The sequence below is a fragment of the Eupeodes corollae genome, chromosome 2, assembly GCF_945859685.1.
Source record: "Eupeodes corollae chromosome 2, idEupCoro1.1, whole genome shotgun sequence".
NCBI lineage: Eukaryota > Metazoa > Arthropoda > Insecta > Diptera > Syrphidae > Eupeodes > Eupeodes corollae.
This window is the reverse complement of record NC_079148.1, coordinates 70,586,633-70,599,535: the sequence shown is the minus strand read 5'-3', so window position 1 is coordinate 70,599,535 and position 12,903 is coordinate 70,586,633. Positions and strand designations below refer to the sequence as shown.

At 34.5% G+C, this 12,903-nt stretch overlaps 1 protein-coding gene across 1 annotated transcript in view; it reads left to right on the top strand.

The window, feature by feature from the left end:
• The window catches only part of LOC129945567 (AP-3 complex subunit delta), a 35,199-nt gene that overhangs the window by 4,133 nt on the left and 18,163 nt on the right, over window positions 1-12,903 (top strand). Inside the window, exons 3-6 of the mRNA XM_056055376.1 lie at window positions 5,569-5,697; window positions 5,769-5,909; window positions 5,986-6,115; window positions 6,186-6,325. Of these exons, the coding sequence (XP_055911351.1) occupies window positions 5,569-5,697; window positions 5,769-5,909; window positions 5,986-6,115; window positions 6,186-6,325 (540 nt within the window). The remainder of the gene's footprint in view (window positions 1-5,568; window positions 5,698-5,768; window positions 5,910-5,985; window positions 6,116-6,185; window positions 6,326-12,903) is intronic.

Sequence of the window (12,903 nt, the reverse complement as noted above, 5' to 3'; positions counted from 1 at the left end):
CTTCAACTAGTGGTAGAAGACCTTCAAAATCCGCAACCACTGATTTTTTTTCAATCGCAACTCCACCTGCAACTGCAATGCATCAGTTGCAGATTACCAGAATTCCATTTGTTTTACTGCTAAGGCTTCTTGCAGTTTTTTCGTTGCTGAATTTCTAAAATTCACTCAGCATGCTCCAAGCGAAATTAATTCACCCTCAATTTATGGAATTCTGCAAGGCGACTTTCTTCCTTTGTAATCATTTGCTGACGCATTTCCGCCATAGTAACTGAATGTAAGCTACTTTTTTGATTTCGTATCGGACGACGACGTTGACCGTTGGTTGGGAAAAATTTATATTTTTCTTGTCTTTTGTCCTTGTCTTGTCCTACATTGGTGTTGTCACACGGCTGCGGTACCGTTGTCGTACCCACGGCTTTGGTGGACAAAGCTGCACACATATCAGCTATCGGTGAAGAGTTGACGGTTTGAGATGGCGGCGTTTTTTCACGCAGATTTTGGCAATCGTCTGTACTTGTTTCTTCACTACGGCAAAAGGTAGTTTCACTACCTTTTCCTGGTTGCAGAAGTAAATTTTTACTGCTGTCAGAAACAATTGGAGGCATTTGGCCGAAATCTGTTGGCATTGCATCTGAATCAAAAGATTCCAACCCTGTGAGCAAATGACCGTAATAATTTTTCAATTGAAGTACTCCGCCGGTCATTTCAATTTTCAGCACGGGTGGTGTATTGGCCGGTCCCCCACCAGTTTGCAGCGCACTTTGTTTTGCACAAGTGGTAAACTGACGCAATGCCGTTACAATTTTCTTATGCCTTCCAATTAGTGCAGGAACTTCTCTTTGGGTTTTCATCAGAACAAAAATGATACGTTAAAACTGACCAGGAAATGAAATTATAATGCACCTTTGGGTCTGTATTGAAATGTGAGCGAATTATGCTCCACTCTCTTTTTTTGATGTCGTTTGTTGCGCCATTCGTTTAGAATTCCTTTTTGAACAAATTTAACCAACAAATTACACAGCAAGTTCGTGTTCTCTTGAGTCCAGTTGTCGCCTCTGTGTTTTTTGCTGGCGGGCAAATCACCCTCATTACCCCTTTCTCGTTTTCTTCCTTTCGTATTGTCCTTGTTCATGTTATCTAAGAATATTATTGATAAATGCACAACAAATTCACTATAATATGCATAAAAATAGGCAACATACCAGAAAAGAAAATAGGCGCAGCAGAAATATTTATTTTGTATTTTGAATTGAAGAATATAAAAACGGAAACGTCTGTCAAAACATTCTGCCGGGTTATTCAAAAGTTTCAAAAAAAACATTTTAAAACTAGGTTCTAAAAATAACAAGTTCTAAGCGCTTAGAACTCGATGATGATTTTAGATCGAGTTCTAGAGAAGTGGAGAAATGCTTGAGTCCCAAATATTTTAAAAACTAAGTTATATCGTTAAACTGGATCGATTTCTAAAGGGAATTTAAAACTTTGTGAGAAATTTGGGCGTTAGTCACTGGCGTGTAAGCGAACTCATGCACCTGAACTATTCAACAACACAGGATAATTAATGTGTCTTAAAGGGTAATCTTATAGTTGCTCAAAAAGCGCTTTTCTACTAAATTATTTTCTAAGCCAATATATTCATCACTTTTTTTTGAGACTTTTTCTGTTTGATTGAATAAATTCAGAGTTTATTAAATATTGTTTTAAAAAAATAGAAAAAAGCATCTAGGAGTTGTAAAAATAATGTCTCCTTCCCTCTACTCTTTTTTGATGAACATTATTAACTATTTCTTTATATTAACGACTGTCATGCCTGTACGATTTAAAGCTTATTTTCACGGATACTGCCTCTTGAAAGGAATTGACAAATCTTTCAAGAGTATTTTTTTTTTCATTAAAATTGCTTTCTCAAATTAGCCGTTTTACTGGACTTGGCATAATAAGCAAGGATTTTTAAGCAGGGGGAGGGGTGGTAGTTTTATGCACCGCGTAAAATGTTCTTAAAAGGTCTGTAAAGTATGTCGACAAAAGTGATCTATAGTTAAAAGATTTGGTCTAACTATTTATTTTAGACTACTCCCAAATATGAAAGCATTTCAAGATTCTAACAGTTTTCTACATATGCAAATGTTAAGAGCTTACATACAATATTTAAGAAGAGTTTTGCGTGCGTTTCATGCAAAAATGTTAGAAATCGTGTCAGCCATTCTAACACAAGTCACAAGTGTCACGTTACAAGCTTATAACAATGATTTATACTATTGTTTTTGCTCACCAATAAACAATAGTTTACTGCTTTTTTGTTTCACAAACAAGATAATACTTCAAATTCTCCATTGTATAATTGTTTTTCAAGAGAAATGTGTCGTAGGACTCTAGCAGTTGTTCTTGTTGCAATTTCTATTAACGTCAAAAACTTTTCAAAAATTTAAATGAAAAAGCATCATTAGCCAAACAAATTTTACCCTTTTCCTTAGGTAATAAAACATAATTAAATAAATAATGTTAAGCTCTTTTTAGAGCATTTTCTTTATATTAAATATTGTAATCAAGAGATTAAGTAAAATATTTCTACATATTTAGTTTAATTATTATCATCTTGAGAGTTAAAAAAACAACATATAATTTGATATTAGGATGTTTGTAGATAATATGATGTTCATGGTAACTTGTATTTAAAATTTGTTTCAAGTTGCCCTGACAGAAACTGTCATGGATAGTTTCAGGACAATCCTGATGAAATAGCAATATTTATTGCCTTTATTATCAGATAATAAGGAGGAAAATAGCTCACTTGCGGAAATGGTTAACATTCCTCTTGGGGCTATGAAGGGTAAAATCTTTTCTGTCTACCAATTTACCCAACTGCATTATATCTAGGAAGATATGGTCCACCTATAATAAAAACGATCTTCTGTGCAGGCCAAGGCAAGACATAGCCAGGTTTCTTGCGGTTTGTACCGGACATTGGCCTATAAGAGTTCATGCAGATAAGTGGGGTATCTCTTACAACACCTTTTGCCGTAGTTGTAGTGATCAAAGAGAAAGTGAAACGATAAACCATTTCCTCTGCAAATGTCCTGCTTTGGCAAACACTAGAATGAAATACTTTGGAAAAGCATTTTTTCAAGAACTTGATGAGCTATCCGAGACAAAGATTAGAGACCTAATCTTTTTTCTCAATGCGACAAAACGGCTCGAACATAATCGCTATGAAGTTTCTCTATAAATATGTCCCTTTCAATCACAGGTCAAACGAGTTTTTGGTATCAAAACGGCACACTACAGCGCTAGTTGGATCTCAGCCTAGGTTGCATTGAGATCGCCATTTCTATCTACCTACCAGATAGTAAATCTAAAACATTTGCGATATCACCGATCTGAATAAAAACTAACAAATACAAAACGTGAAGAGCGAACTGTAGTAACATTTGAAGCAATAGACTAATTTAGTTGTCAAAGTGTTGGAGGATAAAATATGTGTTTAATTGAAATAGAATCGTTTCACCTACTATTCAAAAATCCACTATCGCTTCCATCGTAGCCAATAAAGCTGCAGACCTTAACTCCGAACAAATTCCAATGCAGTATAAAATCCATAAAATAGAATCAACAGTAAGCAAGAAATATCATAATAACAATACAACAAAATAAGTCTAATATATTTACAGCTATAGCCAAAATAATAAGAACACTCAACACGATTGGCTACTTTTATTTGATGTTACGTTTGTTTTGTGTTGAATAAATATATTATATTTTGAGAGGATGGATTATTATGTTAATTTTAAATTCCAACTGTTAATACAGGGAATTATCAATTTATTTATTATTTTCAACCGAAAATTATTAGTTTAATATAAAAAACCTGGCCATAAAAATAAGAACACTTTGACAAAATAGTAATTATACACCGTTTTAATATTTTTTAAAAACAAATTTTTATGGATTGAATACCTTACTTCCTCAACAAACTTCCACAATTCGGATTTGTTTGATGGATGCCGCTTGCTTACTTCAATTTTGAAGTAGTTCCACAAGTTTTCAATGGGATTTAAATCCGGAGACTGCGAAGGCCAGGGCAAAACATCAATTCCGTTTTCGTCAAACCATCTTTTTGTTAATTTTGCTGAGTGCTTGGGGTCGTTATCCTGTTGGAATCGCCACTTTAAGGGCATATTTTCTTCTGCCCATGGTAGCATTGTGTCTCTCAAAATCCCAACATAAGTTTTCTTGGTCATTGTTCCATCGATTAGAAATACTGGACCTACTCCCCACCAAGAAAAACAACCCCATATCATCAGACTTCCACCTCCATGTTTCACAGTCGGCTTGGTGTATCGTGGATTGTACGCCTCACCTTTTGGGCGACGAACAAAATGTTTTCCATCCATTCCAAAGAGATTGATTTTTGTTTCGTCACTCCACAACACATTTTGCCACTGTTTAACCTCTTTCGGTGGATCATAGGGCATGTGAAACATTTTGGCAAAAGCCAGGCGCTTCTTTATATGAACTGGTTTTAATAATGGAACCTTTCTTGGTGATCGAGCTGGTAACTTTGCCTCAAGCAAAATTCTCGGGATTGTCCTGGAACTTATTGCCACAGCAGTCTCATGAAGGTCACGTGACGACATAAAAGGATTTTCCTTAGTTTTTCTTACCAAGGCCCTTTTGTCTTTTTCTGACAATTTTGATGGGGGACCTCTAGTTTCAATAGATTTTCTTGGTTGTAACGCTTGAAAAATCATTGTAGAGGAGCATTTGAGTATTCTGGCAATACTCCAAATAGACTCACCCTGGTCACGCAACACCAAAATAGCTTGACGCTGAGATTCCGAGCAATGCTTATTTTTTCCCATAACGTTCTTCAATAAAATAAAATTATTTTAGTTATAAGTTATAAAATAATAGAACTTTATTACTTACCTATTTTTTTTCATGTGAAGTCTTTATTGCAAAACTTTTAAATTTTTTTCTTGATTGTTCTTATTTTTTGGCCAGACAGATATGGCACCGTGAACAAATGAATTGCAACTGAACGCATTGTTCTTTGTTTTAATTAATACAAAATATATATAACTAAAGAGAATAAAAAGAACAGTTATTTTACAACAAAAAAATGAAAGCGTTACTTTTTGTTGTTTTATTCAAACGTTGTAACTGTTCTTATTATTTTGGCCATAGCTGTATGCTCAAAAGGTAAAGGCTCTTAAAGTAGTTTTAGCTATTTATTCTTATTTTTATATATATTCTGTCCATGAACTCTATTTTTTTTACCATTGGTGATAAAGCTATAAAATAAGAAAAACAAGTTATGACCTTTGGTAAAAAAGCATCACTTTACTTCGTAGGGTTTTAAAAGGTAAACCAACTTATGTAAAGGATGACTCGTCATATAGATAATAGGCAAAATGGTTTTGGTAAAATGTCTGCAGTTGTGTCTATGTACAAAATTTATCAAAAAAGTAAAATCGCTCATGTCAACTTAAGCTATTTGCTTATAAAACTAGTATTGCATTCACATATAAATACAGATACAGTATTTTATTTATTTAATTTACTTTCCAGATTCAAATGCTTGGATATGATATATCATGGGCAGGTTTTAACATCATTGAAGTAATGAGTTCCTCTAGATTTACTTGTAAGAGAATTGGTTATCTAGCGGCAAGTCAAAGTTTTCATCCGGATAGTGAGGTAAGCTAAACGAAGCGACGAAAAAAAAAACACAATCTTTTATAAACAAATTTTTCCATTCATTTTATTAGCTCCTTATGCTCACAACTAACATGATTCGCAAGGATTTGAATTCGCAAAATCAATACGATGCAGGTGTCGCTTTAAGTAGTTTAAGCTGTTTTATTTCGCCAGACTTATCAAGGGATCTCGCCAATGACATTATGACTTTGGTTTGTTCATATGCACTGAATATATTTCTGACTATAGCTCACATACTATTTAAATATTTATGTTGTTTTTGTTTAGATGAGTTCAACCAAACCTTATTTAAGAATGAAAGCCGTCCTTATGATGTATAAAGTTTTTCTACGCTACCCAGAAGCTCTGCGGCCAGCATTTCCAAAGCTTAAAGAGAAGCTAGAAGATCCTGATCCAGGTATAAGTTAAACAAAAATAAATCTTAAATAAATCTCATTTCACCAAAACATAAAAAAAAACTATTTCAGGTGTTCAGTCGGCCGCAGTAAATGTTATATGTGAACTAGCTCGCAAGAATCCGAAAAACTATCTTCCACTTGCACCAATATTTTTTAAACTTATGACAACATCCACGAACAATTGGATGCTTATAAAAATTATTAAGTTGGTAAGTGTAAAAAGTTTTCGTTTTATTTGTCATTGATTAAAATTATAAATCTCACGAATTCATAATCTATATCTCTCTATTCTCAACATTGAGAAAATTTGTACACTGTTTTCGTTGTAATCCTGACATTTCTCTCTTTATTTTTTCTTCTTTTTATCTTTCTTTCCTGTCCTTATACTTTTTCCACTCCTGTCGACTTTTATTGTTTACTACTTTGTGTTTAATAATAATTAAAAAAAAAACATTATAACCTTATACAAAACAAAAAATTCAAACGGACAAAATATATAAACAGTTTGCCAGTTTAACTGCCATCGAACCGGCGCTGGGAAGAAAACTAACGCAACCCTTGATCGAAATTATTTCCAGGTTTTTTATCTATATTCTTTATATAATTTTTGAACATTAAAAAATTCCTGTTATCCATTTTTTCTAATTTTTTTTTAATCCTCTTTTTACATTTTTCTTAATAATTTTACTTTGGTCACCAATCTTAAATTTGAACACAAAATTTGTTATCAAAAAATTATAATTCGAGTTTTAGTTATTGTTTATTTTATTTTAATTTGATTCAAAGAATTTAATTTGTGTTTCCTTTTCATAACAATTAGTGCTTCCTCAATTTTGTTAGCAAATATTTTTTTCTTTTGTTTTAATTTTTCTACTCATTTGGCCTGTGGAAGTAAGTGAATAGTTTATGTTAGCATTGAACAAGTAATAAATCAATTGAAGAAAAAAATGTAAATTAACATATCATAGAGTATGAATTAGCTAGTAAAACTTACATCAAACCACTAGTTAGTGTATGAAATAAAATAGTAGATATCGAGTTTCAAAAATTTTAGCCCAACTGTTTTGAAAGGACAAGATTTATTATAAATTTCTTTTTTCTCGGTAAATAGAAAAACAAAGTTAACCCCTTACTGCATGATTTTTTTTCTTCATGAAAAAAATATATCTGATAGTTAATTATAATTAAAAAAACACGTGTTTCAGGAATTTAGATTTTTTTGAGAAAAAAGTGGAGAATTTAGCATTGAGCAGAAATGAAACAAAATATTTTTCAATAAATTAAATCAAAAAATTATGTAGTATGGAATATCGTGAAACAGTTTCTTTTCTCATTCAAACAAAGATTTACTTTGCATTTTCGGCACTCCACATAAGATCTTCCAGGGCAGTCTGGAACCTTACACCGCTGTCTTGTGGTCCAAACTGGAAGGTGATCTAATTGATCTAATCGAACGTCCTGCGATGGCATTATGGCAACAGGTCCCTTCAATTTCTTCAATTGTAGATTATTCTCCATGACATAAGAGGGTCGTCCACGTTTGTTTGTTGTACTTGGTTTGCTGGCATGGCATAAATCTTCGGCTACCGCGCACTTAAAATCTGCTAGTGGCAGCCATGCCTCAGAACCATCAAGCGTTCGTCTGTACAATAGCCACGCATTCACGGCTGTCATGTCGATCATGTGGATGAATATTCTGTGGTAACATTTTTTTGATCTAATTTGTATTCTATAGTAGCCAAGAAGAGCATCCAACAGATCAACTCCACCCATATGCCGATTATATGCCATGACAGCCTTTGGACATGATACAGTTTGGTAGCTCTTTTCTTTTTTGTTGAAGCGTTGGACTTCAGAAGACGGTTTGCTGCCGACATATGTCGAAGCAAGGTTCACAATTCTGTTGTCAAACCATGTTACTACAGAAATATCCAGGTTATCAATTGTCACCAGTTTTTCCACAGTTGTACCTCTTCCTTTTTTTCAATTCCTTTTCGGTAGGAACTTTATATCCCGGAATCCGATTAGCTTTTATTGTTCCTAGCGGTAAAATCGCTTTCTTTGCAAGATAAGTCAACAGCGGTAAGGACGTGTACCAGTTGTCAAAGAATAATTTGTAGTTGAATCCGTCGGGAATAGTTCTTGCCAGTCGAACAACAACGTCACTGGATGTACTAATCTTTGGCAAATCGGTTACCAACTTTACATGTCCTTGGGCTCCAGTATAAAGTTCAAAGCCGTAGCTGAATCCAGAGCTACCACTGAGAACAAAATTTGTATATCCCCATTTGAGTGGTTTTTTTTTGAGTTGTATTGCCGCATAGATGATCTGCTTTTGGTTGGTATGATTTGTTCATGTACTGCCATATACTCTTCTCTAGGGACAGTAAGGAGTCTCTGCCTTGTTTGGTCCAAGAATGGTCTTATTTTGTGAAGGGGATCATGTCCTGGTTGTCCTTTGGGTACTTTGGTGTTGAAATGAATCTTTTTATTTCTTCGAAGCGGTTACATGCCATTACAGAGTTAATTTTTGGGTAACCTAGGCTTTCATTCCAATAAAACCTAGTTGATGGTAACTGTACGATGGACATGTACAGGCATATTCCAACAAACTGTTCAAGTTCCATTGCTGTAATATGGGTAATTTTTCACAGGAGTATCGGATAGTTTCTTGCTCTATATATTTGAACATTTCGTCTGTAAACAAGTACTTGTAGAATTATACTGGCGTATCCAAGCTCCTTATTTCCTCAGGTAATGTCGTATCACCTGTGAATGCGGTTTCATGATCACCTTTTTCTAAAAACCCATCCCGCCATCGGGGTTTTTCAGCTCTCGCACATCTACTTGAGAGAGGTATCATCTGGGATAGAGGAATATTATCCTCTAATTCCCAATCGGATTCATCAGACTCTGGAATATATAGAGCCGGAAGATTTTTGTTCACCTCGTGCTCATCATCATGACTATTTCGTTGAACACCCTAATTTGTCCTTTGTTTAGGCTAAAAAAGAAGGTATCTTTCTCTCAATGGTCTAGGTAGGTAAGTAGAAATGGCGATCTCAAGGCAACCTGGCCTGAGATCCAATTAGAGCTGTAGTGCGCCGTTTTAAAAGAATCCACTTGTGATCCGAAAACGAATTCAAAGGGGAAACTTTCCAAATCTCCACTAATAAATTACGGTTGTTTACTAAAGTAACATCAAGCACATCCTCCCATCCATCATAATTTTCCGAGCTCGTAAAGACGACGGGGCATAAATACAAATTAACGATAGAATCGGAGCATAAATACAAATTAACGATAGAAGTTTAGTACACTTTATGTGGTAACATAAAATATCTCGCACAAATACTATATCATGAATAGTTCTTTGAGATTTGAGAGATTTCACACCCAGAAGATTACGTCGGACTTGAGAATCTGGACAAAAATTCCCGCGCATTTTAGAAAACACATATTTTGTGAAACGACTCTGAACTTTCTCAATTCTATCCGAAAACGTTTTTTGAAAAGGATTCCATATGACATTTGTATTTGTATTTATTACATATTATTTAGTCTTGCACAGTAAGATACAATATCTTTTAAGGTAGTACAAGCTTCAGTTTTAAAATTGGTTTACATGAAATAAATGAATACTAAATTTTAAACAAGATGACTTGAAAAAAAAAAAACATTTATATAAACAAAACTACTTTATACCATTTAATTAATGAGAAAGATATGATCCGTGGACTTTATTATAATACCTTATAAAACACCTTTAAAGTATAAAAAAAAGTTAAAATCATCGCAATGTCTCAAAATACTGTCTAAGTCTTATTCTAAACCGAGTAGTGCAGCCTATCAATCTTATAGTTTGCGGTAGGGAATTCCACAACCGAACTGTGTGAACGAAAAATTGACGGTTTGAAACAAGATAGGAGTAGCGTATTGGTATCAGATCGCCGCTTCGATTAGAGCGTGGAAAAAGGACTCTGTTGTAAAGGTACGGGGGTTATCGTGTTTGCATGACATTGTGGAGCATTATTAAGGTCCTAAACGAAAAAGGTTTTCAAGAGAAAAACCATTGATCTTGTATATGACGAAATTTGAACATATTTCCGTAGCCCAAAAATATATCTTGTCACACTATTATAGACAACATTAAGTTTCCTTTTGTGCCTGGAATCGCAATTACTAAATAGTTCACACCCAAATAATAAAAGTTGAATAAACAGCGACTTAGCAAGTATCATTCTTGTTTTTATTGGAGTGATTCTTTGGGTGGTTCATAACATACGTTAAGCCTCCGTAAACACTACATATGATAAGTTGTATATGATTGGTCCAAGTGAGTGTCTTATTAAATACTACTCCAAGATTCTTGGCTGAACCAACAAACTGAATAGGGTTATCATTGAAGAAAAGCAGGATGTGTCTGTAGGGTCTTTTGAAATGACTAAGCATTTTGACTTTTTTAACAAAGTCCGTTTGATCGCGACCGGAGCAATATCTTATTAAGATCTTCGTTTATTTCCCAAATACCATTTTCAACCAACCCCAGTGGACAACTGTACCTAAGCTGTACATCATCGGCATACATATGTATGGATGAGTTAAAGCTTAGAGACGGGAGCTCATTAACATACATGGTAAAAAGTAATGGGCCCAAAATAGACCCTTGGGGAACACCTCGTGTTACAGGAAAAAAAAAATTAAGTTTGGTTGTTAGCAACTACTGCTTGGTGCCAAGAACTAAGATATGAGAAAATGAGTCTCACTGATGATGGCGTAAATTGAAACTCGTCCCATAATTTGATGCATAAATTACGGTGGCTAACAATGTCAAAGGCTTTGGAAAAATCCAAAAGAGTGAGAAAAGACACAAAATTCTTATCTACACTTTCTCTAATTTCCTCGACCACATTTATAAGGGCAGTAGTGCAACTGTGTTTGGCACGGAAACCGGATTGATTGGGACATAGCATGTCGTTACGTTTTAGATATTGCCGCATTTGCGTGTTCATAATTTTTTCAAAAACTTTCGATAAATATGGCAATATGTCTATTGGCCGATACTCATTTCGGGTTTTTGGAACAGGAACAATTTTAACGTTTCCAGACGGTAGGAAAAACCCCAGTCATGAGAATAGTGTTGAAAAGATGTGTTATGTATCTCAATGTAATCGGTAGAGTTGCCTTCACAAACAATGGATGGATTTCGTCAAATGCTGTTGAGTTTGATTTAATAGATAAACAGATTTTAGAACAACTTCATCATCAATTGCAGAGAAGCTAAAGCCCCTTGTAGAGCAGATGTCGGTTTCTAAATGTCTAGAAAAGTCTGCGCTATCATTGAACTCAAATGATGATAGGGATGTGAAATTGGTATTCAACTCATCGCATAGTAAATACATTGTTAAAGTGCTTACCAACACCAATTTCTTTTAAATTTTTCCAAAATCTATGTACGGCTAATGAAGGGTTAAGTCGAGGAGCATAGAAACGTCTCTTAGCTTCCCTAATCTCAAGAACAATTTTATTTCTTAAGTCAGTGTAGACCTTATGAAGTTCGTCGAGTCTAAAACGTTTCCAAACTTTGTAAGCTAGATTGCGCTTATTTATTAAAACTTTAATTTTGTTGTTGAACCAAGATAGGTCATTGCATTTAAAGGTTTTTGTTTTGTAGGGGACGTTGTAAAATTAATATTGTACATTAGAATGTAAGACTCATTGTACAGTCTGTCCTGTCATCTGGCAATACCTTTTTTATCTATTTAAGTTCAAGTTATATGTGTCATATTCATATTCACCACATGAAGAAAAAAGAGGATGAGCGCGGCGATGACATGGAGTTTGATAGATAACTTAAGCTAGATAAGTAAATTGTAATCCTATTGTTAAATAAAAGAGAACTAAAGAAATAATAAAACAGACATGAATATTGAAAAGAGATCTAATGTTTCCTTCAATAAAAGAAACTTGGTCGTCGACAGACTCCATAAAGAAAACTCAAGACAATTCAACTGATCTTAAGTCATTTTCTAGTTGGTTATAATTAATGCTTTTAAAGTCTCTAAAGCAATAACTGCTGCTTGAAACAAGAGGTTCGCACTGGTAAGTTAAGTGCAATAGGTCATGATGTGAAAAACAGGATGCAGAAAGTTGGTTAAAGTAAAGAACTTTGCTCAATTCACTAACAAAAAATACATCAAGAAGGCTACTTGTGTCCTTGGTAAAGTGAGTAGTAGTGGATGTGTTTGGATGTAGAAAAAGTAGATTCTAAAAGAAGGTTAGGTTGGAGTGGCTGTCCAGGTGTCATTGACGCACGTAGACCTCAAGGGTCCATTCTGATACCACTAATGAGGTTACTCATGGGAGAGTAATGAACTTAATCAAACCATTTCGTACTTTTGATAAAGTTAGAGAGACATTTTGTGTCAATCGTTGCCAGTTCACTGATGTTATCGAAGAAGGGATTACCGAGAAAGTTATTCCTTCTAATGGAGAGTGCTGGACATGTACATAGAAGGTGTTGGACTGTTTCCTCTTCATCTTAGTCCATGCAGCTTCTACAGAAGTCATTTGTGTAGACCCCTAGCCTCAGAGCATGTCTTTCTATGAGGCAGTGTCCCGTTATTACTCCAATACTAGAGCTTTTACTTTGTCTGCTCAGTGATATCAAGCCTTTTGACCGTTTTAAGTCAATACTTGGCCATATTTGCTTGGTTGCTAGGCAAGTGGTACTCTGTGACCATCAAGCATTTGTTGTTTCTAGAGCACATTGTTTGAGAAGATATTT